The sequence below is a fragment of the Staurois parvus genome, unplaced genomic scaffold, assembly GCF_062004578.1.
Source record: "Staurois parvus isolate SC_StPar_1 unplaced genomic scaffold, SC_StPar_1.0 ptg001065l, whole genome shotgun sequence".
Classification (NCBI taxonomy): domain Eukaryota; kingdom Metazoa; phylum Chordata; class Amphibia; order Anura; family Ranidae; genus Staurois; species Staurois parvus.
The window spans coordinates 1,751,149-1,778,308 of record NW_028318861.1 but is presented as its reverse complement, the minus strand read 5'-3'; the positions used below and the strand labels follow the sequence as shown (position 1 = coordinate 1,778,308).

The window sequence follows — 27,160 nt, the reverse complement described above, 5'->3', positions numbered from 1 at the left end:
GGCCCTCTTTGAAAAAAGTTTGGACACCCCTGTTCTAGGGGCATCACCCACGTATGGTATATACATAGTTACATTGGTCCCATCTGTCTAAAATATCCATTACCTGGAATTCATCTTTAAAAAAGGTTACAATCCCTTACAGATGCACTTTGACTTAGAATTAACAATCTGTCTCATGTCCTGTACTAATACTGCTATTTTCTGCTCTCGCCCTCCCTGGCTCTATAGGTTCATCTCCTGCTGGACAGGAATCAATAGATGCAAACTTACAGAAACTAACACAGCTTGTAAATAAGGAATCCAACCTCATAGAAAAGGTTATAACCCATTTCTTCTTTCTCATTTCCTTTCTACTAACCTGTGTTTATAAGAAGCATTCCTTTCCTTGTTTCATCTTTCTACTGATCTCTAACTATACGTTTTTAGTAATGGTAATAGTACAATAGCTAGGAAAAAGGTACATTGTTCTCGGAAGGCTGTAATTGATGAATGCTGCTGAGAGAAGGATAAATGTATTCTGATGGGATGGAAGGGGCTCTTTCTTAAAGGGGATACATTGGCCTGTATTCCTACACACAGAGGTGTGTGTTTCTTCTAGAAAAGGAATTTTAGAATCCTACACTATGCATTTCTGGTATTTATAATGACCGCTTGAAGGACCTGTATATTGAAATCTATTTGGGCAGACTAAGGAAGGGTTCAAATTCTTCAGTTAATACATTTTTGCAGTCTGAAGATTTATATCTTCACTTCCTTTCCCAGACACACAACAGGAAGTGGGAGGAAATCTCTGCAGAGTGAGGGGTATTCTTCTCTTGGTTGTCTCTGGAACATTTGTATTTCAGTTGCAGGGGTGTCAAACTGGCAGCCCTCCAGCTGTTGCGAAACTACAAGTCCCATCATGCCTCTACCTTTGGGAGTCACGCTTGTAACTGTCAATCTTGCAATGTCTCATGGGACTTGTAGTTTGGCAACAGCTGGGGGGCCGCCAGTTTGACACCTGTGCATTAGAAGATTCACACCGCACCTCTGGTTTTGGTAACAACTGTACAATTTTGGGTTTCTCATCATTTTCTGTTTTGGTGGCAGAGGTACTAAAATCTGTCTACATTATCCAAAATTAAATAACATTTAGCCTGCATTCAGACCTGAGCAGTATTCCTGGTGATCTTGAGGGGTTTTTTCCAGAGGTTTTACTGGCGGTTTTCAGGTGCATTACAGGTGTTTTACTGATGTTCTTGCACATGTATCAAACTTCAAAAGCAAAAATGCTTGCATAGTGCATTTATAGGCATTCATGTCAATGCCTGTGGGATCAAAAGCCTGAATATACGTAAAAAAAAAAAAAAAAGAAACATGCTGTTTTGAGTGTAGAGCAGAGGTGCCCTACCTTTTTGAAGAGTGAGGGCCGCTTAATTTGGTTACTGGTTGTGGGCCACAATGAACTATGGGGTTTTACCGCCACCAAACCGCAAATGTAAACAAGCCATTACTGTCCTGACCCCCTATAAGGTTGCTTTCATACTGATGCACTACAGTTTACCCGCACCACAGGTACAGCTCAGTGCATCTGCAGCTTTTGTGCGGGTTAGCTGTGCTGAGCCATAAACTTCTATTATATCTTGTTTCTTTCAGAAAGTGCACCAAACCCACAGGATGTAATAGAAGTCTATGGCTCAGCTAACCCACAGGAAAGCCATAGGTGCACCTGCAGATCAGTGTGAAAGCAACCTAATAACCCTTTTTTATAAGTGCTAATATGCCCATTGCAACAGTGCATCTGATAATACACTGACCTTTTCCTCTTCCAGCTTATGCTGGCATCACTTTCCAGGCTGCTAGAAAAGTCCCAGGTGAAGTGCACTTGGTATCACTCCAAGAGGAAGCATTGGCTTATGTGGCTCATGCTTCCTCCATGGCTGCCTGCTTCCTCTGCTGCTGGCTGTGGCTCCATGCACTCTGGGATGGCAGGTCGGCAACCCATTGTTCACAATCTGGGCTTGCTGACCTGCCATCAATGGGCATGTGCTTCCCTGGCTTGAGGTCGTGGGCCACATCAGAGGGTTCCATGGGCCACATGTGACCCTCGGGCCATGGGTTAAGCACCCCTGGTGTAGAGCATAGGCTAACTGAGCATACAAGTATGAAATGTACAATTTTGAAAGAATGGGAAGTCAGCATAGTCGAGTGTAGTAAGATATAGACAGGCATAGGGAAAGGAGAGGAAAAATGCTCAAGTGTGAATGGGGACTTACCGGTATGTCCACAATCATTGGAAAATGTTAACATTATCATTTCCCTTCCTATTTATTGAAAATCTGCCTGTCTTACATTTTAGCAAAGGATCTGCAACCTTTTTCTTTTTTCTTTTTTTTTCCTGTTTTTTTTTTTTTTTTTTTTTTGTTTAACCTGCAGTGCTGGGTAGCCAACTAACATTGCATTATAAAGTCCATACCAAAGTTACCCCTATAATTGAGACACCATAAATCCACATGAAATTAAAAAAGAAGTTCAGGAAAAAACAAACAAGCATAGATACTCACCTAGGTGGATGCAGCATCAGTCCATGGGCTGTGGAGGGGAAGGGAGTGGCTGGCTCAGGCTCTCAGCGGCTCGCTGGAAGGCTGAGCCAAATGCCAGTTCAGGCATCTGGGTGGATCCAGACATAAAAGAATCTTTCCAGAGCCTGGGCCGGCTGAGCGATGTCAACAGACAGTGGGCTTTAGCCTGCTGTCAGCTGAAAACGGATAAGGAGTGCAGAACAAAAGATCTTTGGCCATACATCTCCTTTAAAGTGTATCTGCAGCCAAACATTTTTCAGCTTTTAGGTGGAACAGGAAATTATTGAAATCTGACAATCTTGTCGTGTCCATAGGGGAGAACTACCTTCAATTGTATTTACAACTGAAAATGAGAGGAAATTTTTACAGAGTTAAAGGAAAGCCCTTCTTAAGCCAGCCATAGACGGTTCGAATCTCGGACAGTTCAGCAGGGACTGGCCAAGATTTTAACTATTTATGGGCAGGATGATTGTACCTAAGTTGATCGATCAATCAACTTGGGTACAACCAGCCTGTCAGATTTTAGATGCAATTATTGCTAGTGGCTGTTATAGCCACTAGCAGTAATCACTGTGTTCTCCCGGCGGGGACGGGAGAACACAGTGGCTCCGTGGGAGGGATTTCCCCATCAACATCGACTGTTGATGGTGGAATCAAGCGATTTTTCATTTCTGCAACCCGTGGTTTTGTTATGGTGACACAATAGAAAGGGTAAGTATCTACAGCAGAGACAGCAATAAAAAGAGGAACAGTTTGACATGCTCAGTCGCATTGTATATTATTATTATTATACAGTATTTATATAGCGCCAAAGGGTATGTTCAGCGCGCTGTACAATAGCAAGGGGGACAGAACATGAGACAAGACAGTAACAATACAATACACGAGGGGTTCGAGGGCCCTGCTCTTTCTAGCTTACAATCTAGGAGGGAGGGGAAGGTGACACAGGAGGAGATGGCTGTGGGGGATGGAATGGCGGGAGGAGGGGAGGAGGTCAGTTGTTAGGTGAGGTCGGGTGTTAGGTGAGGTTGGGGTAGGCATCCCCGAAGAGAAGGGTTTTCAGGGTGCGCCTGAAGGTGAGGAGGGTAGGTGGCAGTCTGATGGATTGGGGTAGGGAGTTCCAGAGGATGGGTGCAGGACTTCTCCAGGACTTCCATCGGGTGTGGGAGGAGGAGACCAGGGAGCTAGAAAGTAGGAGGTCCTGTGAGGAGCGGAGGGCACGGGTATGGTAGTATTTGGGTATCAGGTCAGTTATGTAGTTTGGGGCGGCATTGTGAATGGCTTTGTAGGTCAGAGTTAGCAGTTTGAATTTGATGCGTTAGGCAATCGGAAGCCAATGAAGGGATTGGCAGAGGGGGGAGGCAGATGTGGAGCGGTTGGTGAGGTGGATGAGTCTAGCCGCTGAGTTTAGGATCGACTGGAGTGGGGATAGCGCTCGTTTGGGTAGGCCAGTGAGAAGGGAGTTGCAATAGTCCAGGCGTGAGATGATGAGGGAGTGTACGGGTTGTTTGGTGGTGTCTGGGGTGAGGAACGTGCGTATCTTGGAGATGTTGCGGAGGTGGAGCCTGCAAGATCTAGATAGCAGTTGGACGTGGGGTAGGAAGGAGAGGTGGGAGTCCAGGGTGACACCCAGGACTTTGGCATGTGGGGTGGGAGAGATGGTGGCGTTGTTAGTAGTGATGGAGAAGATGGGGGGGGGGGGCACCGGGTGGGGGGAAGACCAGGAGCTCGGTTTACCGCACTTACATATTACCACACTGTTGCATGTGACATGTTTATAGCAAATGTGTCTTACTTCTCCTGTTTTGCACTTGCTTTGATATGTAATATACATGATAAATCTTAGTTCTGCACAGTATTGTCCCTTCTGTTTTCATAGATCACATCTACTTTGTCCCAGTGAAGGTGACATTTTCCCTCATTGTGTATTGCATTAGAACTAAAAGACGACATTTACTAGAGAAGTGAACAATACACATCTGGTAATGCCATTGCTGTTCAGTCACAATTCCCTATAGGTGTTCATCTGGAAAATCGTTTCATATTTCTGGGAATTAAGTAGGTGTGAATGGATAGTACAATCTATTGGCCCTAGATCATACTCTTATGTCTAACCCATAGACCGATGACAGCGCATATAGAAAAGCACACCATTTGTTCTTGTACATAACTTGCGATATGAATAATTCCCTCTTGAATTACTCAAACAAAGCTTTCTTTATACCCCGCTGGCATGCCACATTGATTATATTTTGCTTTGAGCCCAGTCATATTTTCCAGTAGTTTATAAGAAACCCGTATTTTCTCAATTATCCTGATTTCAGAAATTCTGCGTCTTTTACGTGGAAGTGTGATGATGTCATTGCAGGGGAAGTATCTATAAACAGAATATTTTTGTGTCTACGCACTCATTAACTGCCTTAATGAGCTGTGTTGTCTTTTGGAAGCGATTTGGACTTTTCCCAGCAGTAGTTTAACACCACTTCACTTTTCCGTAAAAGAAATCTTTAACGAGATACTCTGGGCACATAGAAAAGGGGGAAATTGAGTTCAGATAGGTAGCTGTTGAGATCCATTTTTGTGAGACTGCATTGGCTAGCTTCTAAAGTGTAAGGAATATGACAATAAAACACCTTATTATTCCAGTTCTATATATATTAAAGTCTATAAATTGGCAACAGAAATAAAAGCCTTCCCATACTTCTACTTATTTGTATCTCATGAGCCTAGGAACCCTGGCCACAGAGGGGTTTATTTACTAAAGCTGGAGAGTGCAAAATCGAGTGAACTTCTGCATAGAATCCAATCGGCTTCCAGGTTTTACTTCCAAAGCTTAATTGAACAAACTGAGGTTAGAAGCTGGCTACCATGCACAGCTGCACTAGAGTGAACCAGTTTTAAATCTCCCCTCGAGTCTGCAAAGGTCAGCCTGCAGTTCTTAAGCTGTAGCTGTGGCCTATCCTTTTTTTTTTTTTTGCCTCCTTTGCTCTTATTTATTAGGCTCTGAATTGGATACTCAGCTTTACCAACCAAAAGTAAAGGTGTAGGATGGGGTGCTCAACCTTTTGAAGAACGAAGGCCACTTAAGTGATGTTGGTAACCAATCACTGACCACAGTGTAATTAAATGGTTCTGAATTTTACATTTTTTTATTTTGAAGAGCATGATGAACATTTTCCTCCTGCAGCTGCTGAATATTGGCGGTAGGGAGAGGAGGAGAAGCCAGATTTCAGCAGCCCGAGTGTGAAACAGTATGTGACGGGGAGGTCGCATGGGCCCCCTGGAGCATGTGATGGTGTCACCATTGCAACCCCTGACACTACACCAGTGGTTGAGGGAATGTGGTAAAAACACATCTCAGCTATGGGGTTTCACCTCCCTCAAACCAAAAATGTAAACAAACCCTATAGGGCTGCTTTCACACTGATGCGCTGCGGTTGATTTGGTTACTGGTAGTGGGCCACAATGAACTATGGGGTTTTACCGCTACCAAACTACAAATGTAAACACGCCCTTACTGTCCAGAGCCCCCTATAAGGCTGCTTTCAAACTAATGCACTATGGTTTACCCACATTGCGGGTGCAGCGATGTGCATCTGCAGCTTTTCTGCGGGTTAGTTGCACTTTGCCATAGCTATTATATCTTGTGTTTGTGGCGCACTTTCCGGCAGCACACCAAACTCACAGGATATAATAGAAGCCTGTGTCTCAGTGCAGGAAAGCTGCAGGTACATTGCACTGCACCTGCGGATCATTCTCAAAGCAGACTAATAATTGTTAACCCTTTTAATATGCTAATATGCCCATTGCAAAAGCTCAGTGTCTGTGTTTATTACACTGACCTTTTCATCTTCCAGCTTCTGCTGGCATCGCCCTCTAGGCTGCTAGAAAGGCCCCAGGTGAAGTGCATTTTGGTCTAACTCCTGCCTGGGACAGGAGCTGGCTCTACAAAGGAAACATCGGCTTATGTGGCTCCTCCTTCCTCTGTTGCTGGCTAGATGCACTTTGATGTTCTGGGATGGCGGGTCGGCAAGCCCAGATCATGATCAACAGGTTGCTGACACTGGGCATGTGCTTTCCTGGTTTGAGGTTGAGGGCCACATCAGAGGGTTCCAAAGGCCACATGATTGGCTGCAGTGCTGATTGAACAAAAATTTTCCAATGAGTTTGTTCACGAGAAATCGATCAGTAGGTTGACTTCTCACAAATGGGAATGGCCATAGGTGGATCGAAATTCATACAGTCCCTGTTGAACAGGCCAAATTTCAATCCATATATGGCAAGCTTAACATAGGTACTGTTTTGACCTGTTTTAGGTCAGTTCAGGATACATTTTAAGCTCATTTTGATCTTTTCTTTATGCTCTGTGAGCCATAATAATGTGTTCGTTGTTCAGGCTTTAAAATTTGCATGTGTGGACATGACTTTTACTAGATTTTGTGGTTTTTCCCAAAACAAACGAGTTCCTTAAATACAAATGCTGAGGGTAAAATGTATAAATTGTAAGACGACAGTATGCAAGCTAGAGTAATCTGTAGAGGTGAAGCAGCCATCCTCTTTGGCTGTGGGGAACGAAAGAAATTGATTCTCATGATTGGTTCCAATGACTGTGCATGGCTACACTCATCAGTGGAAATCATGAGCTTTCCAAAATGCCAAATCTTCAGTAACCAGGCCCAATTATGCAATGTGATTTATCATGCAGGCTCAGTAAGGCAGTAAAAATGTGTCCAGTGCATACCCCTAGGACCCAATCTATTGTAGACCTATCAGATGAAGATCTACTCTGATTACGTGCTATGGCTTTTTGCACTTAGTTAATCTCTTTCAGAATAACACCATGTGAGTAGTATTTGCTGTTCCATGAATCACATTTTGCTAACATTCCCTTGTGCTTTCTGCAGATGGATGATAATCTCCGGCGGAGCCCTCAGAATCGTCCTCCGACATTGACAGCACTACATCCTCCTGCTCCCACTGCAAACAAAGATTCATCCCAGTTCCTTGCACCATGACCATGCCTGCTACTCCCATTTATTGCTAACCAGGTCCAGCCAAAAATCCTGTGTTTTAACCTATTCTGCCTTATGGCTGCCTATTGTCAAAGAACATCCTTAAAGGGACACTATCCTCAACTTAATTTTCATTGTAGATGGTTAGGTATACAGCAGGCAAAATAAGTATTGAGCAGGTCACCATTTTTCTCAAGAAATGTATTTGTAAAGGTGATATCAACATGAAATTCTCACCACATGTCGGTAACAACCCATGCAATCCATACATACAAAGAACCCAAAACAAGTTCAGAAATTAAGTTAGTGTAATAAAATGGAATGACACAGGTAAAAAGTATTGAACACATGAAGAAAGGAATGTGCAAAAAGGCATGGAAAGCCAGGACACCAGATGAAATATATCAGTAATTAGAAAGCAATCCTCCCCTTTGCCAGTGCAAATGAATATCAGCTGGTTCAGTCTCAACTGATGGCCTATAAAAAGGTGTCTCATTACCAAGGTGTCAAACAAGAAACATCTCATGAGGGGGAAAAGCAAAAAGCGCTCTTTCAAGACCTTCGAAACCTTATTGTTACAAAAAATACTGATGGATTTGATTTCCAGAAGGATTTCTAAAGTTCTGCATGTTCCAGTGTGCACTGTTTGGGCCATAATCCCGAAGTGGAAAGAATATAATTTCACCATAAACCAGCCACGACCAGGTGCTCCCCACAAGATTTCTGACAGAGCAGTGAAAAGAATGATCAGAAGAGCTGTTGAAGAGCCAAGGGCCACTTGTGGAGAGCTTCAGAAAGACCTGGAATTAGCAGGTACAATTGTTTCAAATAAACCAGTAAGTAATGCACTCAACCACCATGGCCTGTATGCAAGACTCTATTACTGAAAAAAAAGCATATTGAAGCTTGTTTAAAGTTTGCTGCCTGTGAATTACTAGGAGAATATAGCCTGGCCAGATGAGACCAAAAGTGAACTCTTTGGATGTCATAATACACACCGTGTTTGGAGGTCACATGGCACTGAACATCGCCCAAAAACACCATAACAACAGTGAAGTTTGGAGGTGGGAACATCTGGGGTGTGGAGCTGTTTTTCAGCATACGGTACTGGCAAACTTCGTGTGATTGAAGGAAGGATGAATGGAAAAATGTACCAAGACATTCTTTATAAAAATCTGCTGCCATCTACCAGGATGATGAAGATGTTACGAGGGTGGACATTTCAGCAAGACAATGATCCCAAACACAAAGCCAAAGAAATCTCAAAATAAAGCTGCTAGAATGGCCCAACCAATCGCCTGACTTGAATCCCATAAAAAATATATGGAAAGAACCAAAGAGCTGAGTTCATAGATGAGGCCCACGGAACCCTCAAGATTTGAATACTTTGTGGAAGAATGGGACAAAATCACACCTGAGCAATTCATGTGACTAGTTTCTCCATACTAGAGACGTCTTGAAGCTGTCATTACCAACAAAGGATTTTTGGCAAAGTATTAAATTTCAGTTAGCATGTTAAATACGTTTTCCCTGTGTCATTCCATTTTATTACACATAACAATTTCTGAACTTATTTGTTTTGGTATGTTTGGATGGCATGGGTTGTTACCGACGTGGTGAAAATTGCATGGCGATAACTCCTTTAGAAATCTAGTTACTGAGAAAAATGAATGAGGTGTTCAATACTTATTTTACCCGCTGTATGTAGGTTTTATGTTTATTTTCTGCCCTCATGTGGTGTTCTTTCTGCGGTGGCTCCTAAATGTTTCTTTTAACCCCAAGGTTTGTACTCTGTGGAACCTAATGCATTGAAGTCGGTTGGCCTTTCTCTACAGCTTCTTGATGACTGTAGTCATTTTAACCTGCTTAGTAACCCATTTATTAAGTAAGGTTGATCTTATTGTAGTTGTTTTACCCAAGCTACGTAATGAGAGTTTGCAAAAGGGAGCAGTCAAATGAAAACATAGGTGGATTAGTAAAAAATTGCATTTAGCTTTACCATGTTGAATTGAAGTGATTGTGGCCATATTAGTGCACTCACAACAGAAACAACTGAGCACTGTCCTGAAAAATTGTATGTTAGTGAAAATAAAAAAAAGTATCATGAACAGTACTCAATTGCTTCTATGTTGAATTGTCACCCAGTGCAGATGATTTTTCTTTAACATCCCCCCCCCCCTTTCCCCATGACAAAACTATTTTCAGTAATAACGTTGAGTATTAAGTGGCAATTAAAAAACAGACACTGAAATTTGTAGTGTCTACTTTGTATTTGGGATTTGTTGAAAAATACCCCCTAATGTTGGTCAGTGGGGAAAGGGCCCTTTACATTTGTCACCTGTGCACTACCCGGTTACATTGGTGGTCAGAGGGAGAATGACCCCTTTACATTGGTGGTCAGTGGAAGGAAGACCCATCTCATAGACATCTAAAATATTCATTGGTGTCAGTGGCTTCTTACCTGAGAGATGCAAAAAAAAAAAAAGAGCTCCACTGGTTCTGTTGAGCAATGCAGGTGCTAGAACTACACAAATACCATTAGAAAGGAAATTAATCCACTACTGCTCAGTGAGCCCCTAGCAGCCTCTGGAGGAACCTTAACTTAGGCTGAAGCTTTTTTGTTAAATTATATATATTTTTTTTAATCAGCAGCACCAGGGAATGAGAAGTCTGCCTTGTGCTAGTGGGTGCTAGGTTTGTTGAAATCTTCAGTCCTCTGCCCCCAGATACCCCTTCAGCTGTGATTTTCCAATGCTGCAGGAGTTAATATGAACTGCTGGACTTCTCAAGCATTCTTTTAAAAGTGACCCACACTTTCTGCACCCCCATTCCGTTAATTAAAGCTGTGCTATCATCAATGAAACCTGCTCCATGAATGAAGAAGACAGACTTTTCATTCACCTGCCTGTCCTCCATTCATAGAACACTTTTGATTGCAGGAGGCGATAATACAGATTTTATGAATTGGGGGGGACAGCAAGGGCAGGTGTACTCGGCACTTTTGATGAGTGCTTGTGACAGGTCCAGCCACTTGTATTATCCCTTGCAGCACAGGAAGTTGACAGCTGGGGTTTTTTTCAGAGGATAAGAAGGGGGGGGGCAGAAAAATTAAGATTTAAAAGAACATATCAGCCACCAGCACAAAGGGACGCTTCTCATTCATTGTAAGTACTGCTCTTGGTGCTGATTTAAAAGAAGAAAAAAAATTTCACTAAGGCTGGTTTCACACTGGTGCGCTGCGGTTTGGCCACAGCATGGATGTATCCGCAATTTTCTTTTTTTCGCTCTTTACCTGCGATTTTAGCTGCAGTCCCATCTACTTTCTATTACATTGTTTCTTTTTGATGGAGTTTCTGAAAGCACAGCAAAGATGCAGTATGCAGCACTATTAGGAAGCTTTCAGAAAATGCGGCAAAAACCTAATAGTATATAGGACTGTGGGTAAAGCGCATGAAAATTGCGGATACACGTGCTCTGCAGCCAATCCGCAGCACACCAGTGTGAAGCCGGCCTAAACTCCAGCTTTAAGGTTTCATAGAACACTTGATTAGGAAAGCTGAGATGAAAAGTAAAATCAACTACTGGTCTCTTCGATCTGGGACTCCTGTTAGCATTGCCGGATATCTATGCTTTCTGTTGGATATTGGATGTCTATATTATGCAGGGTACAAGATGAAAAGTGAGACTGTAAAGGAATTTAGCCAAAAACTATTAAGAGAAGAGCCCAAGAATTACCAGTGACTGTCATTACTCTTTATCTGTAACTGAAATAACCACTTTGGGTTGATCGACAAATAAAGGTCTCTGATTAATCCGTGATCATGTGACAAATTGTTGATCACTGAAGATACAAACCAAAAAATGCAAATATGAGAAAGTATATGTAAGTCAGGATCTCTAAGGATGGTGGATACAGAGGCAACCAAACATAAGAACATTCTCTTGATGAGGGCTAGCTCAGGGACTCAGCGGGTCCTAAACATTTGCATTCAGCAATAAACAATGTGAAACTTGAGAGACACAGAGGTTTATACAGAGATGCTCTATTTTGTGAAAGCTGTCAGACCTGGGGGGGGGGGGGGACTTGGCTTGGGTCAGAAGCACCTCCTCCTTGTCGGGACTCAGCTTAAAGTGTTAGTAAACCCAGGACCCTGCATTCACTATATCCGGTCCCCCACAATACACACAACATGAAAAAGCAACTATTTTAGTAAATATAAACTTCTAAATACCTTTTCTTAACAGTTGTTAGAGCAGTCTTGTAACTTCTATCAGTGTTCAGCAGAGCACTGGTTAAAGCTTGTAGGAGGAGTTTTCATTCTGCTCTAGGAGACTGCAGGACCCCTGACTTCTGGACAGTGCTGATTGGCCCTGTGCTGATCACATGCACTCTCCCAAGAGAAAAAAAAACCTCTCTAGCAATACACTCAAAACTAAGCATGTACAGAGTGACTCCACATGATATGTCTTTATCCGGAGATAAGAGGGGGACACTTGAAGAAGGGGAGGATCAGAGAAGTCAGGATCAAACAGCCTTTTTACACAATGCAGGGAATTAATCCCTTAGGTTCCACAGTGCTTTACTGCATGCACAGACTGTTTTTACTGTTGTGAGTTTAGTAACACTTTAATACTATATTAATAAATATTACAAGTTGTGTTTTTTCCTAATTGATGATAGTGTCCCTTTAACAGTTTTGTTGAAAAAATAGATCAGTGAACCCTGAATGTGCTGCAGTGAACAATGAGCACCATTGATACCTTTATTTATAGGCGATTGTCACTGCTGTGAGCATTTTGAAAACATAGAGGGCTTTTTATAAAAAAAGGTTTATATTTTCAGTTTGTATACTTTTTTATGTTAGGTGTTATATGTTAGACATATTTCATTCAATATGGGCAGTCTGCTACGTTTCAGGAAAGGAAGGTGTAGGTGTTGCCACCAGCAGAAAATTATATGTTTGCTTTCACTTTCAAGCAATCGCAAAATCTTAAATACGATTGGTGAAGTCCTGCAACACCTTCACTTTTTATTGACTTAGAGAAACTCCAATCACAACTATTCTTTTTTCAATCTCCTAGAATCTATTTAGTCATATTGGTTTCCTCTAACATGCCACTGCAAATCTAAGCACCAGCACTAGCGGCGACCATAATGTTCATGCACACTATTAACAGCTTCCGTCCGGCCTATAGCAGATATACTGTGTATCTGTGTGTGTGTGTGTGTGTATATATATATATATATATATATATATATATATATATATATATGCAATTTTGCAGCTCCCTACCCGGCCGCCATTCGAGGCCTCGGCTGTCAATCATCAGGTCCCGGCCGGTGATCGCCGAGCAAACAGTTTAGTTCTCTCCCCTGTCAGGTCCTGCACACTGCTTTGTGCTTACAGATGAAAGCAGTGTGCTTACAGATGAAAGCACACACGGCACATAATGTGAAACGGCACACAGTTAACCCTTTGATTGCTCTGCATGTTAACCCCTTCCTGCCCAATGCCATTAGTACAGTGTCAGTCCTTTTTATTAGCATTGATAACTGTATTGGTGTCACCGGAGATGTCACTGACACCAAGTCAGTTCCCCCCAGTGTCAGAATGCCTGCCGCAGTCCCTGATAGTCGCTGATCGCCATCATTACTAGTAAAGAAAAAAAAATTTCAGTATATATACGGCCATTTGTAAACGCTGTAAATTTCACCTAAACCAATTAATTTACACGTATTGGGATTTTTTTTTTTAGCAAAGACATGTCGCAGAATACATTTTGGCCTAAATTTATGACAAAATTAGATTTTTTTTAAAACCTTTTTATTGAACATGTTTAATAGCAAAAAGTCAAAAATATATATATATTTTTTTCTCAAAATTGTCTTTTTTTTTGTTCATAGCGCAAAAAATAAAAACGCACAGGCGATCAAATAGCACCGAAAGACAGCTCTATTTGGGGGGGGAGGACATAAATTTCATTTGGGTTTAGTGTTGCATGACTGCGCAATTTTCAAAGTAACGCAGCGCCATAATGAGAAAAGTGGCCTGGTCAGGAAGGGGGGTAAATCCGCTGGAGGGCAAGTGGTTAATCCGAATTTACAGTTTGGTTTGATTGGCTTGCAGCATTAATACATGGGACAGGATACAATTTTCTTGTACAATTTCCCTTTAAATTTGCCAAAACCATATAATATGAGCTCAAACCTATACACTTTCAGTTTGTATGCAATCAGGCAGGCCTTTGCACTACATAGTTGAAAATAAATCTAAAGGTAATTGAATAAGAAAAATGTACAATGTATGGCCAGCCTTTACTCTCTTGGGCTTAGGCACCCTTAACTGGCCTTTTTTATTATTATTATAATACAGGATTTATATAGCGCCAGCAGTATGTGCACTAAATTGATTACCGGGTGGAGGCCCACTCCCAGGAATAAGATAACGGGTAGGCATTTGGGTAAATGTATATCAATTTAAATCCTTTCTTGGGTTCACGCGAATGATAAAAGACTACTTGTGATTAAAGTTTTTCTTTCATTATGCTGAAAAACTCCTTTTAGCATATCTAACATATCTTGTAGAGTAATGTACTTATTTCCTTAACAGTTCGGTATTTTATATGTTGTTCACAATAAGTGGAAGCAGATTTGCAGTTTGCATTTTGCCTTGATAATTGTGGAAATACCAATCTGTTTATGTGATGAAAAGAATATTCTTTATGCACTGGTGGACATCCCTAACCACATGAAGCACATGTAATGCTGGTAATCTGATGGCCTCCTCAAGGTCACATTTGCTGGACCATAAATAATTCAGAAGTAGCAGAGCGCAGAAGTTATTAATTACTTTTTTTCCATCTTGAGCAGAAAAAGCTGCTCATGCTGTAATTGGAAGAACCTTTAAAGGGAATTCACCTCTAGTCTACTTCTAGTACCACTGACACTGAACACTAAATTATTGCAGCATTTTAAAGTTTGTCAGTCATACAAATGAAGGTTTGCCACCCACAAACACTAGTTCAGATTCGGATATACTTGCTTAAGGAATATTAAACCCAACAAAATTTGAATCAGTCCTTAGATGTGGTGGCTGCATTAGATTTATTTTCACCAGTAACACACTTCCTGTCCCCACCCTCGCTCCTCATCTTCTCCTCCTACTATAGATGGAAGTCAAAAATAGCTGGGAACTAGTAAGAATGCAGCAGAGGCAGAGAGCACAGAAAGTTATTAACTAAGAAGATTTATTGCAGAATTGAGAGGTATTTTTTTGTACTATTTGAACATGCATAACAAAACATTTTCCTTCAGTTGTATATTTAAAAGCCCAAAAGGGACCAAGTAAGAGAAGTTCATTGTCTGGGTTTACAATACCCATCAAAGCGGAAATATACGCGCCTTCCTTCCATTGATGCAATGTCTGCCAGCTCCCATTCCCAGTGCTGATATCTTTTCCCTGGCTTCTTCTGAGTTTGAGATCTTTGGACATCTTGATATGCCAAAGTAGAGGTAACATTAAATAACTATATGCAGCATAGCATTGGTGACATAGACTGGAGATGTTCTACATCCCAGAGTTGTTAGCATTTATTGGTAACTAATTATTGAGGGTATGGTGTAAGATCCAGGGCTTCCCAAACTTCAGGGTTCACAGGAAAGCCAGGGTGAGGTCCACATGTACAGGAAAACATGCAGCTAGTCTTGCTATTAATGTGGGCTTTAGTTTTATCCTCCACATTTGGTAGATGAATCCCAAACTGCACTGAGCAATGTATTTACTTATGCTTCCCAAGGCATTTATCTCTTGAAGAGGGTCCAATATCTGTCTGTATCAATACGGTACAAATATAGATCACTCAACAGATAACCAAGAGCTGGAGTGCAAATGGCATAATTCAGACCAGACACTGGTGAGCTCAACATGTACTGTAGTTTTTCATATGGTATTTCCCATAAAGTGATCAAATTATTTTCTATAATACAGTTTTATATACATTTTGGTATGCGATTACTAAGTATGTAGTAATTAGAATGACTCAAAATGCTTGAATGATTTAAATTCTATTCCTGTTATATACAGTTTTCTTGTGCAGTATTTTGTTCCTAGTTGTATATGATGTTAAATGCTTAATATTTTCTTAAACTTCTGAGATCAAATGGCTGTTATAACAATGAATATCTTAATATACCTATTTTTAGTATTACCTATGGTACAGTATGTACTTGCCAACAAAGTATGTGAAGTTCCTTAGCTTCGTCTGCCTGCATGTACGGATCATTTTTTGCTCCACTGCCATAGCTTTGCTACTTCTCTGTGCCAATGATGAGGTTAACACATACATGTTATATCAAATAAGCTGACTTTTTGGGGGGTTGTAAAGCCAACTCGATAGGATTGTAAACTTTGTTGAGGGCAAAATGTTTTAGTATAGTTAAAGCCAATAGGGTTAGGATACACAGCTGCTGTTTTTGTGCTACTGCACTATTAGTGGTTTGTTCCATTTATTTTAATGTGAAAAGAACTGAAGGTGCCACCTCCTTCACCAGCATTGGGAACTAAACCTTTAGATCAGGGGCCTCCAAACTTTCTAAACAAAGGGCCAGTTTATTGTCCTTCAGACTTTAGGGGGACTAGCCAGCAGGAGTGGACGTTTTCCTGGAATCAGTGGTAGTAAACTTTGCAACATTTGGTATAAAGGAGAGGAATTATGCCCCATCATTGGGTGGAAGAGTGCTCAATCATTGGTATCAGTGGGAGGACTAGTGCCCCATCATTGGTGTCAGTGGGAGGACTAGTGCCCCATCATTGGTGTCAGTGGGAGGACTAGTGCCCCATCATTGGTGTCAGTGGGAGGACTAGTGCCCCATCATTGGTGTCAGTGGGAGGACTAGTGCCCCATCATTGGTGTCAGTGGGAGGACTAGTGCCCCATCATTGGTGTCAGTGGGAGGACTAGTGCCCCATCATTGGTGTCAGTGGGAGGACTAGTGCCCCATCATTGGTGTCAGTGGGAGGAATAGTGTTTTATTACTGGTATCAGTGGGAGATATGGTGCCCCATTGTTGATGTCAGTTGGCAGAATTGTGTTTTGTATAAGTGGGAAGAATAGTGTCCCAAGGGCGAGATAAAGGCAAGCAAAGGGCCGCAGTTTGGAGTCCACTGCTTTTAGAGGCATCTCCAAACATAAATTAATAAAGTGCATTCTATTATAGTTCTTCCAGTTGTGATTTAATATATGCATAGACATGCTTTCTCTGTGGAGATAAATGTCTTCTAAACTTCCTGCCAGCTTACTTCTGCCCATGCTGTAGTGTATGAGATGGAATGTGTTGCTATGTCCACAGCCCTGTAAGGCCATGTCTGACGGGCAGCCAGTAAGTACAGGTGGTTTAGCGGACGTTTTGGCACCCTCTCAAAATAAAGCATGCAGGGTTGTAGACATTCCACAGCAAAAATTCTACCCCTTGACAGCGGGTAGTAACCCATTCAAGTGAATTGGGCCGCTCTGTGAACCAGATGCTGAGCTCCAGTTGCCCTGTGGTATTTACTTACAAAATCTCCCCATCCAGCTGTCAATAAAAAAAAAACTGGAACAGGCATTCAGAAGGCAGCAGTATCGCCTTCTGAATGCCTGGCAGACGCTGCTCTACCGGGAAATGACTGCCACAGGTGAGAATGAGCCCTAAATCTCTTTTCAGACTTTCAAATAGCACTTTAATTTTTACCAAACTGACCCTCAAAGGCCTTTTCATCTATGAATGTTCTTGGGAACAGTCATAGATGATCATACATTTATTTTCCCTTAAAGCGTATCTGAACCCAAAAACAAAGTAATATATTGCAGCTTGCCAGATTTGGTGGCTGGTTTGGTTTTTTCTTTGTTCAGTCTTTATATTTTCGCTCAGTGATTTGTACCAGTAACTCATTTCCAGCCCAAGAGTGACAATGAGCACTCTTACTATACTATATTGATGCAACAAACAAGATTGGTCTACTGATAAAAGAAGGGCATGGTTATGTAGTCCTCAGAGATGCATGAGAACAGTTCACAGGATTGGTGCACAAGATCAACAGGTATTTGTTTAAAGAAGAAGTAGGAGTAAAGTTTTTTTTTTTTTTTTTTTTACCCTACTCCTATGGATCAGTTCATTCTGCATTCATGAGACCCATTTTCAGCCAACAATGAGCAAAAGTTCGCTGTCGGTTGCCGTCATTCAGCTGGTCCAGGCTCTGGAGAGATCCCTACTTTTACAGTCAGGTTCCACCTAGATGCCTAGACCAGCAGCTAGCTCAGCCTCGCAGTGAGCCTCTCCCACCCCTTCCACAGCCCAGTTTTAAAGAATCCCATACTTTTTCTATTAACTTATAAAACCAATATAACAAAATGCACGTTCAATGGTACAATGACCAAAAGGGACCGAATAAGAGAAACTCATTGTTAGTGGTTTACAAACACTTTACACTGCTACCATCTTACCTCCCAGTATCTTTATCACCTCTTTTACGTATGAGTAGTTAATATTAAATAGTTTGATACGTGTATATATGCTATTAAAGACCGTTTCCCATCAAGTCTTCTGACTTTAGCCCCTTGAGAGACATTTAGAGTGTATGTCAGTGTAAAATTAAAATATTCAATAAATCTCTGCAATACATGTACAGTATCTCACAGAAGTGAGTACACCCCTCACATTTTTGTAAATTATATATCTTTTTTATGTGAACACTGAAGAAATGACACTTTGCTACAATATAAAGTGAGTGTACAGCTTGTATAATAGTGTAAATTTGCTGTCCCCTCAAAACAACTCAACACCCAGCCATGAATGTCTAAACCGCTGGCAACAAAATGAGTACACCCCGACGTGACAATGTCCAAATTGGGCCCAAAGTGTCAATATTTTGTGTGGCCACCATTATTTTCCAGCAATGCCATAACTCTCTTGGGCATGGAGTTCACCAGAGCTTCACAGGTTGCCACTGGAGTCCTCTTCCACTCCTCCATGACGACTGGTGGATGTTAGAGACCTTGCGCTCCTCCACCTTCCATTTGAGGATGCTCCACAGATGCTCAATAGGGTTTAGGGCTGGAGACATGCTTGGCCAGTCTATTATCTTTACCCTCAGCTTCTTTAGCAAGGCAGTGGTCATCTTGGAGCTGTGTTTGGGGTTGTTATCATGTTGGAATACTGCCCTGCGGCTCAGTCTCCGAAGGGAGGGGATCATGCTCTGCTTCAGTATATCACATGGCATTCATGGTTCCCTCAATGAACCGTAGCTCCCCAGTGCCAGCAGCCCTCATGCAGCCCCAGACCATGACACTCCCACCACCATGCTTGACTGTAGGCAAGACACACTTGTCTTTGTACTCCTCACCTGGTTGCCGCCACACACACTTGACACCATCTGAACCAAATAAGTTTATCTTGGTCTCATCAGACCACAGGACATGGTTCCAGCAATCCATGTCCTTAGTCTGCTTGTCTTCAGCAAACTGTTTGCGGCCTTTCTTGTGCATCATCTTTAGAAGAGGCTTCCTTCTGGGACGACAGCCAAGAAGACCAATTTGATGCAGTGTGTGGCATATGGTGTGAGCACTGACAGGCTGACCCCTAACCCCTTCAACCTCTGCAGCAATGTGAGATACTGTATATTTCCTCAAGCCTTATCCTTTTAAAAACGCTGCTAGTACAGAGTAATACCTGTTGATCGATCAGAAATCCAGTGTGCCTGTTACTTCCTGTTTGAGCTGACGACACAGTGCCTTTTCTGCGCTTAAATCTCAAGCGGTGTTGTCAGCCCTGACTCCTAGGTAAAGAACTCTACCTATCCTCACCCCTCTGTCCCTCTTCACAAAATACATTGATAGTAAAAGCTGTTTCTTGCAGCATTAACACAGTAAAAGAAAAAAATAACGCTGGGAGACACTCTATAACTTGAGGAGGTGGTATGTGCGGTAAAACTGAATAATAGCTGTATATATACTTTAATGCATTAGACATAAGTAATGAGCAGCTGCATAGGGGCTTTTCTTAGCTGCACCAAAGGTAGGTAAGGGACATATTTTTACTGTGTTTGTCATATGGTTGCAAACCCAGGCTTTGTAGTTGTATATATTTCTTATTAATGATCATGCAGTATATCCTTCCATCCAAAGGTGCTCAACTCCTGTATCTTAGAAACATGACTTCTAATCAAGAAGAAACACTAAGTTTGGTACAGGCTGTATAATGAAGCACTTTTGTAAATGTGTTTTTGCCTTTCCCTTACTGTCCCTATATAAAGAGCGTCATTCATGCTTATCAGCCTGTATTAGTAATGACAGCTATACTTGCACAAAAGCTTTCAAGATGCAATGATAGGTGTACATCTTCCTGCCAGTCGCTGTATGAGAAAGCTGACCAAATATAGTGACGTTTTTTTTTTTCTTTATTATTTATGAAAAACCTATTTATATGCGTGCATTGTATACCTCAATTATTGTACTGACGAACTATAAAACTGTATATTAACTGTATTCAGAATTCTGGAATGTATTTTGAAAACAAAGACTGCTTCTATTCCAAGCTTTTTACTGAAATGCAAAGCAATGTATTTACCATGATGTGATCTTATAACTTTGTTATTTTTTAAATAAAAGACTACCGGTTTAAACTGTGTGCTGAATTTTTCTGTATAGCAAGCTTGGACAGTGAAGATTGAGTTTAAGTCCTCTTGCACACGGGACATTTTTACAGCGGCTGTTTTTGGCTTTTGGTGTTTTTTTCTAAAGCTAGTAAACTCCCCAGCATGTTATCCTATGTGTCTATGCACACATAGACTGTAATCAGCATTTTTTGGCTGGAAAAACCCCCCCAGAACTAGTGGGTTTCTAGAGGAGTTTTTTAGCTGTAAAAACGCTCTAATGCTGAACAATGTGATGAAACGTGGCAAACCAGCGTTTTTGGGTGTGTTTGGGGGTTTTTTTTTTTTTTTTTAACAAAAATTTTATTCTTTTTTTTTTTTTTTTCGTGGAAGAAAAACACTGCCCAACGCTGAAAAACTTGTGTTTTAACATGACTTTACACAGCTAACGCTACCAGCGTTATTAAAACGCCCAGTGTGCATGGAGCCTAAAAGCCAAGTTCACTTTTAGTAAGAAAAAAAAATTTATATATATAGTGTGTGTGTGTGTGTGTGTGTGTGTATACCCTGACTAGGGTTCTAACCCTTTCCTACTCAATCCAAATCTAGAAAAATAAGTTTCGACTACAGAGAGATTTTCAAAAGCTTAGAAATCTGCTATCTAGTTGGATCTTTCTGTGTAGCTACATGCAGTACATGGTTATACATGGACCCTGTAGCGATAATTTCTAATATATACTACTGTAGTTTATTATAAAGCGCAATTCTTCGCAACTTTACTAGTGCAGTTGAGCTACTAAATTTGGCTAATGTGATTCTAGCCTTCTGGAGGACCATTTGATGAATGCACTACAGCAGAGGAGGTGAAACATATAATTACAGCTCTTGATCCTTGAAAGCACAAATGCTGAGAGAATAAGAAGTTGTAGTATTTCCACTTTTGCACGGTTCATCTAAATTCTTGTACTTGTAAAATAAACTTTTTTTTTTTTCTTTTTTAACCCTTTTCCACCTGCCCCATTGTGTCCCTTTAAATCATTTGTGATCAACTCATGTTACATGATTGGAAAGCAATTGCTTAAAGCGTTACTAAACCCAGGACCCTGCATTCACTGTAGCTGGTCTCCCACAGTACACAGAAATGGAAATGCAATTATTTTAGTAAATCTAAACTGCTAAATACCTTTTCTCATCAGCAGTACATGGCAGTCTTGTGACTTCTAACAGTGTCTGGCTGAGCACTGGTTAAAGCTTGTAGGAGGAGTTTTCATTCTCCTCTGAGTGTCCTATAAGGCCTGACCGTCCATCTGGACAGTGTTGATTGGCCCTGTACTGATGACATGCACCCTTCCAAAGACAACCCAAATCTCTAGCAATACACACCAAACTGAGTATTTGCAGACTGCCTCCTAGGCTTCTGTACTGTCAGCAGATGGATTGGGGACTGTGGAAGTAGGGGGTGATCAGAGAAGACAGGATCCAACAGAATTTTTACACAGTGCAGAGGATTAACAGGTTCCACAGTGAATATAACAAGCATGCTTTTACTGCATAAACAGACTGATTCTACTGTTGTGGGTTTAGTAACACTTGAAGCATACAAGGGTCCCCTGATCTTTGTGCTAGTCCTGGAACCCCTTCTTTGTCATACTGGGACCAGCCCGGACATAAAGGGCATGCAAAGTGGGAACACCCACCATATAGTTGTGGCCTATGACGATGATTTATTGTTTTTTGTAACTAACCCCGAACTTACTATCTCTAACCTGTTAAAATCCCTAAAGACATATGCAGCCATGTCCAACTATTTGATAAATTTGCAAAAACCGGATCACTCATCGCCTCTTAACCCTCCCAAAGAAACATGGTGGCATTGGATTTCCAGATCCCACTAAATATTATGCTGTACATCTGGCAAGAATGCTTGATTGGATCAAACATTCTCAAGAGAAGGGGCGGGTAGGGTTAGAACAGGACTCTTTTTCCAGTGCCATTACAGACCATTCTGTGGCAAAAGGCACCACTGCTGACTTGTGTCAAATCTCACCCCTTGCTCCTGATACTAAATAAGGCTGGATGCCAATCTAGATCTCCCTCCTCCACTTTTACAACTTTATTACAAAGTCATCGGGGCACTAGACTTTCCACCGGGTTTGACGGATCCTAGATTCAAAATTTTTGTTCAGACTAACCAATTTAGGAGCCACCTTTTTACCCAGGGAACACACTGGAGCTCCATAGAGGACTTCAGGAATACAGTGTCACCCCCTTTAGACCATTGGAGGGCTTCGATATTATTTGATGTCCTCTTCGAGAACAGGAATCCCAAGAGGCCTGACTACTGCTTTTGAGGATTGTTGCCTAGACCCATCCCCTCTACGCCATGCTCTCTCCAACGCTTACTCTGTCCTGTCTACTCTGCCTTTAAGCTATATGCCTCAGTTTATAAGTAAATGGGAACGGGACTTAGATTTGACATTCACGGATAAGCAGCAAGACTGTATCCTGTACTTTGCCTACTACTCCTCTCTAGCCAGCAGGCTACAGGGATCTGGGTATAAAGTACTGATGTGATGGTACAGCAGGGTACCTACCCTTTTACACAGGATCTACCCTGCAATATCACCAATATGTTGGCACTGGCAACAAGATAATGGCACCGTCTACATATTTTCTGGACGGGTCCATGTATTCACCCCTTTTGGGACTTGATTCGGTACTTAATCTTCCAGTTGACCGACAGAAGCTTAGAGGAAAGCCAGAAACATGTCTACTTCATTTAACTTCACTATCATGACGTAGATATAAGAAATCACTTTTGATACATTTACTGACTGCTGCAAAAATCTGCATTCCTCACGGTGTGAGGAATGCAGACGATGGGTCAGTGGATCACTGTGGTGAACGAGATTGCTGAAATGGAAGGTTTAATGGCAGCTACAGTGGGGATCGAAAGTTTGGGCACCCCAGCTAAAAATTTGTATTAATGTGCATAAAGAAGCCAAGGAAAGATGGAAAAATCTCCAAAATGCATCAAATTACAGATTAGACATTCTTATAATATGTCAACAAAAGTTAGATTTTATTTCCATCATTTACACTTTCAAAATAACAGAAAACAAAAAAATGGCGTCTGCAAAAGTTTGGGCACCCTGCAGAATTTATAGTATGCACTGCCCCCTTTGCAAAGCTGAGACCTGCCAGTGTCATGGATTGTTCTCAATCATCGTCTGGGAAGACCAGGTGATGTCAAGCTCAAAGGTTTTAAATGCCCAGACTCATCTGACCTTGCCCCAACAATCAGCACCATGGGTTCTTCTAAGCAGTTGTCTAGAAAACTGAAAATAGTTGACGCTCACAAAGCTGGAGAAGGCTATAAGAAGATAGCAAAGCGTTTTCAGATGTCAATATCCTCTGTTTGGAATGTAATTAAGAAATGGCAGTCATCAGGAACAGTGGAAGTTAAAGCAAGATCTGGAAGACCAAGAAAAATATCAGACAGAACAGCTCGCAGGATTGTGAGAAAAACAATTCAAAACCCACGTTTTACTGCACGATCCCTCCAGAAAGATCTGGCAGACACTGGAGTTGTGGTACACTAGTCCACTATAAACAGATACTTGTACAAATATGGTCTTCATGGAAGAGTCATCAGAAGAAAACCTCTTCTACGTCCTCACCACAAAAATCATCATTTGAACTTTGCAAATGAACATATAGACATGCCTGATGCATTTTGGAAACAAGTTCTGTGGACCGATGAGGTTAAAATTGAACATTTTGGCCGGAATGAGCAAAGGTACGTTTGGAGAAGAAGGGGCACAGAATTTAATGAAAAGAACCTCTGTCCAACTGTTAAGCATGGGGTTGGATCAATCATGCTTTGGGGTTGTGTTGCAGCCAGTGGCACAGGGAACATCTCACTAGTAGAAGGAAAAATGGATTCAATAAAATTTTGGATGGTAACTTGATGCCATCTGTGAAAAAGCTGAAGTTAAAGAGAGGATGGCTTCTACAAATGGATAATGATCCTAAACACACCTCGAAATCCACGGGGGATTACATCAAGAGGCGTAAACTGAAGGTTTTGCCATGGCCTTCACAATCTCCTGACCTCAACATAATTGAAAATCTATGGATAGACCTTAAAAGAGCAGTGCGTGACAGACAGCCCAGAAATCTCAAAGAACTGGAAGACTTTTGTAAGGAAGAATGGGCAAAGATACCTCAAACAAGAATGGAAAGACTCTTGGCTGGCTACAAAAAGCGTTTACAAGCTGTGATACTTGCCAAAGGGGGCAGTACAAGATATTAACTCTGCAGGGTGCCCAAACTTTTGCAGATGCCATTTTTTTGTTTTTGGTTATTTTGAAAGTGTAAATGATGGAAATAAAATCTAACTTTTGTTGACATATTATAAGAATGTCTAATCTGTAATTTGATGCCTTTTGGATATTTTTCCATCTTTCCTTGGCTTCTTTATGCACATTAATACAAATTTTTAGCTGGGGTGCCCAAACTTTCGATCCCCACTGTACGAGAAGCAAGGAGGAACAACACCGCAAAACATGGTACTATTGGCATGATTTCCAATACTCCAGCAACTACAACACTTATATGTCCTCTTCTCTCTTCTAATCCACTGAAGAATGTGCATAAATAAAGTGACCCGGGGGAATTATTTAGATCGTGATATGCCGAACCATTCCTCAGTGTCCCAGCTGTGTTATTATTTCCACTTACCCCTGTAGCAATCATGCACACAGAGATGGACGCGGTCATCCCTTTTTGCTCCAAACCCCTCCATTTTGTATCTCGCTCCCTCCTCCGATTTCCCCCCTCCCTCAGGAATGTGGTCAGTGTGTGTTATTAGAGATCACAGGCAGCAAAGCTCATTGGGAGGGCGTCAGGACTATAAAACCCCCAGCCGAGCTGGTGCCTAGGTACCTATTAGCTCTCCTAAGACCATAAACCAAGTCCACTGAGTTCAAAGACATTCCAGATAAGTCATAAACTAGACACCACATTCAACATCCATTTTCCCCTATGATTACATATCTTGGATTATGGAAGACTTACATAAACATGGAGCACAGATTCGGATGGCTCACTTTTTATACCAATCTCATGATATATTACACCCCTTATCTGACATATATAGGAGAGCAGTAAATTGTATCTCCTGAACCATTCAAGTAGATATGTCATATTTCTTATCTAACCATTCCGCAGATGCGGCTGTGTATTAATCTACTAGTGGCAAGGCTGCTAAATGCCCCGAGAATAAGTTATGAATTATAATAGAAGCTACAAGAGTTTTTGGTCATAACTTAGGTCTCCACCTACACCTCTCTCCCCAAATGAGGCGATTGGTTTACTGCTCCAGGGAAACACCCTGTGGAGTTACTAGAAAAGCTAAGCTAGGCTGAGTTGAGCGGTGTGTGAGAGTTGAGGAATCTCCCTGCTTTAACATCGAAACTGACAGTGGGAGATAAGAAATCCTTTTTGGCTCATGAAACCTGAAGCTGCTTAACCCAAGGCTTTTTGGCAAGTACTTATCTACCTAAACTTCTTTCTGTTATCTCTTTGCTGTGCTATTCTCTGTATATTTATTTATATATTGGCTACATCTTTTCCTGTAAATATTTTTATTGCACCCTTTTGACCTTTTAGTAATAAATCTTACTTTCTGAAAGTGTTGAACTGTTTCTAAAGCTCTTTAATGCAAATTATGAATTCCTGCCACTGAAGAGCGCTACTGTAGGTGTGTTTAACCCTCTGTATAACCTGCCTGCGGTGACAGTGGTATACAGACGATTATCCAACCATCCTAGTGTTATTGCTAATATTGCAGAGTTTCCTCTTTCTCTGTACAAAAAGGAGGTGGTGGCAGTGTGAAGGGTTAATTGCGTAATTAACCTGATGCTGCAGGTACACAGATTGTAGTCCATTAGCTGGAAAATCTTTGTGTAGGGTGCAGCTGGGCGTGGCATTCTTACGCATGTGACAGCGCAGTTTTAGATTGGCTAGTCCTTCGGTCACGAGTTTGGTGAGAAGGGCTGGGGTCTGACGCCGCAATCATCACAACCCCCCCCCCCCACCTCTCCACATGCATACTCTGTAAGAGTATTCCCTACCCCCCCCCCCCCTTTTTCTTCCTTCTTTTTTTCCTTACTCTCTTTTCTTTAACCTGTCCTTACTAAGATCAATTCATATATTCTAGGGCATATTATTTGCCATATGTTAATTGGCACATAGTCAGCTAACAAGCTGGAGCACCATGGCTTTACTAACGACTTAGTTGGGTTCCCTCTTTTTTAAGATCAATCCTGGAGAACGTTTAAGTATGTAAGTAAGACTCAGCTGGAGAGGTTTTGTAATTGTATGTCTACACAACGTATACCTACTGCAAGTCTATATGTCCGGGGAGTTCCCCCAGCTGGATGGCTAGCTTTGGTCCAGTTACCATTGTTTTATTACATGCTGCATAAGTATTGTCCTTGTTTACTGTTTAGTACTTATAAATATGCTGGGATACTGTTTTGACTGACCAGTGATATTGGTTGCACCTCTGAGATTTGTAACACTGCACTCATTTCCTAAAATCTGTCTTGCTAAAGTATGCAATTAAAAAAAGAAAAAAGCATACAAGGGTATTCTTTAAAAAAAGCAAATATATCTATTCCAAAAATGATCTATGTTACAATTTAGAAAGGCCTGGCATTATGTTGAAATATGGGCCCATTTGCAATATTGTTTTTTATTAAAACGGCTATTCATTTTACTGGGCAGCCAAATGCACCAAAATGTGCATGTACCATTGTACTGCAACATACAGATGTGTTCAAAATAATAGCAGTGTGTTGAAAAAAGTGAATAAAGCTCAAAATCCTTCTAATAGCTTTTATTTCCATCCACACAAATGCATTGGGAACACTACACATTCTATTCCAAATCAA

General features: G+C 41.4%; 1 protein-coding gene across 1 annotated transcript in view; it reads left to right on the top strand.

The window, feature by feature from the left end:
• Nucleotides 1-20,231, top strand: part of MTX3 (metaxin 3) — a 61,639-nt gene extending 41,408 nt beyond the window's left edge. The window contains exons 8-9 of the mRNA XM_089658375.1: nt 229-317; nt 7,466-20,231. Of these exons, the coding sequence (XP_089514501.1) occupies nt 229-317; nt 7,466-7,576 (200 nt within the window). The 3' untranslated portion in view covers nt 7,577-20,231. The remainder of the gene's footprint in view (nt 1-228; nt 318-7,465) is intronic.
• The last annotated feature ends 6,929 nt before the right edge of the window (nt 20,232-27,160 follow it).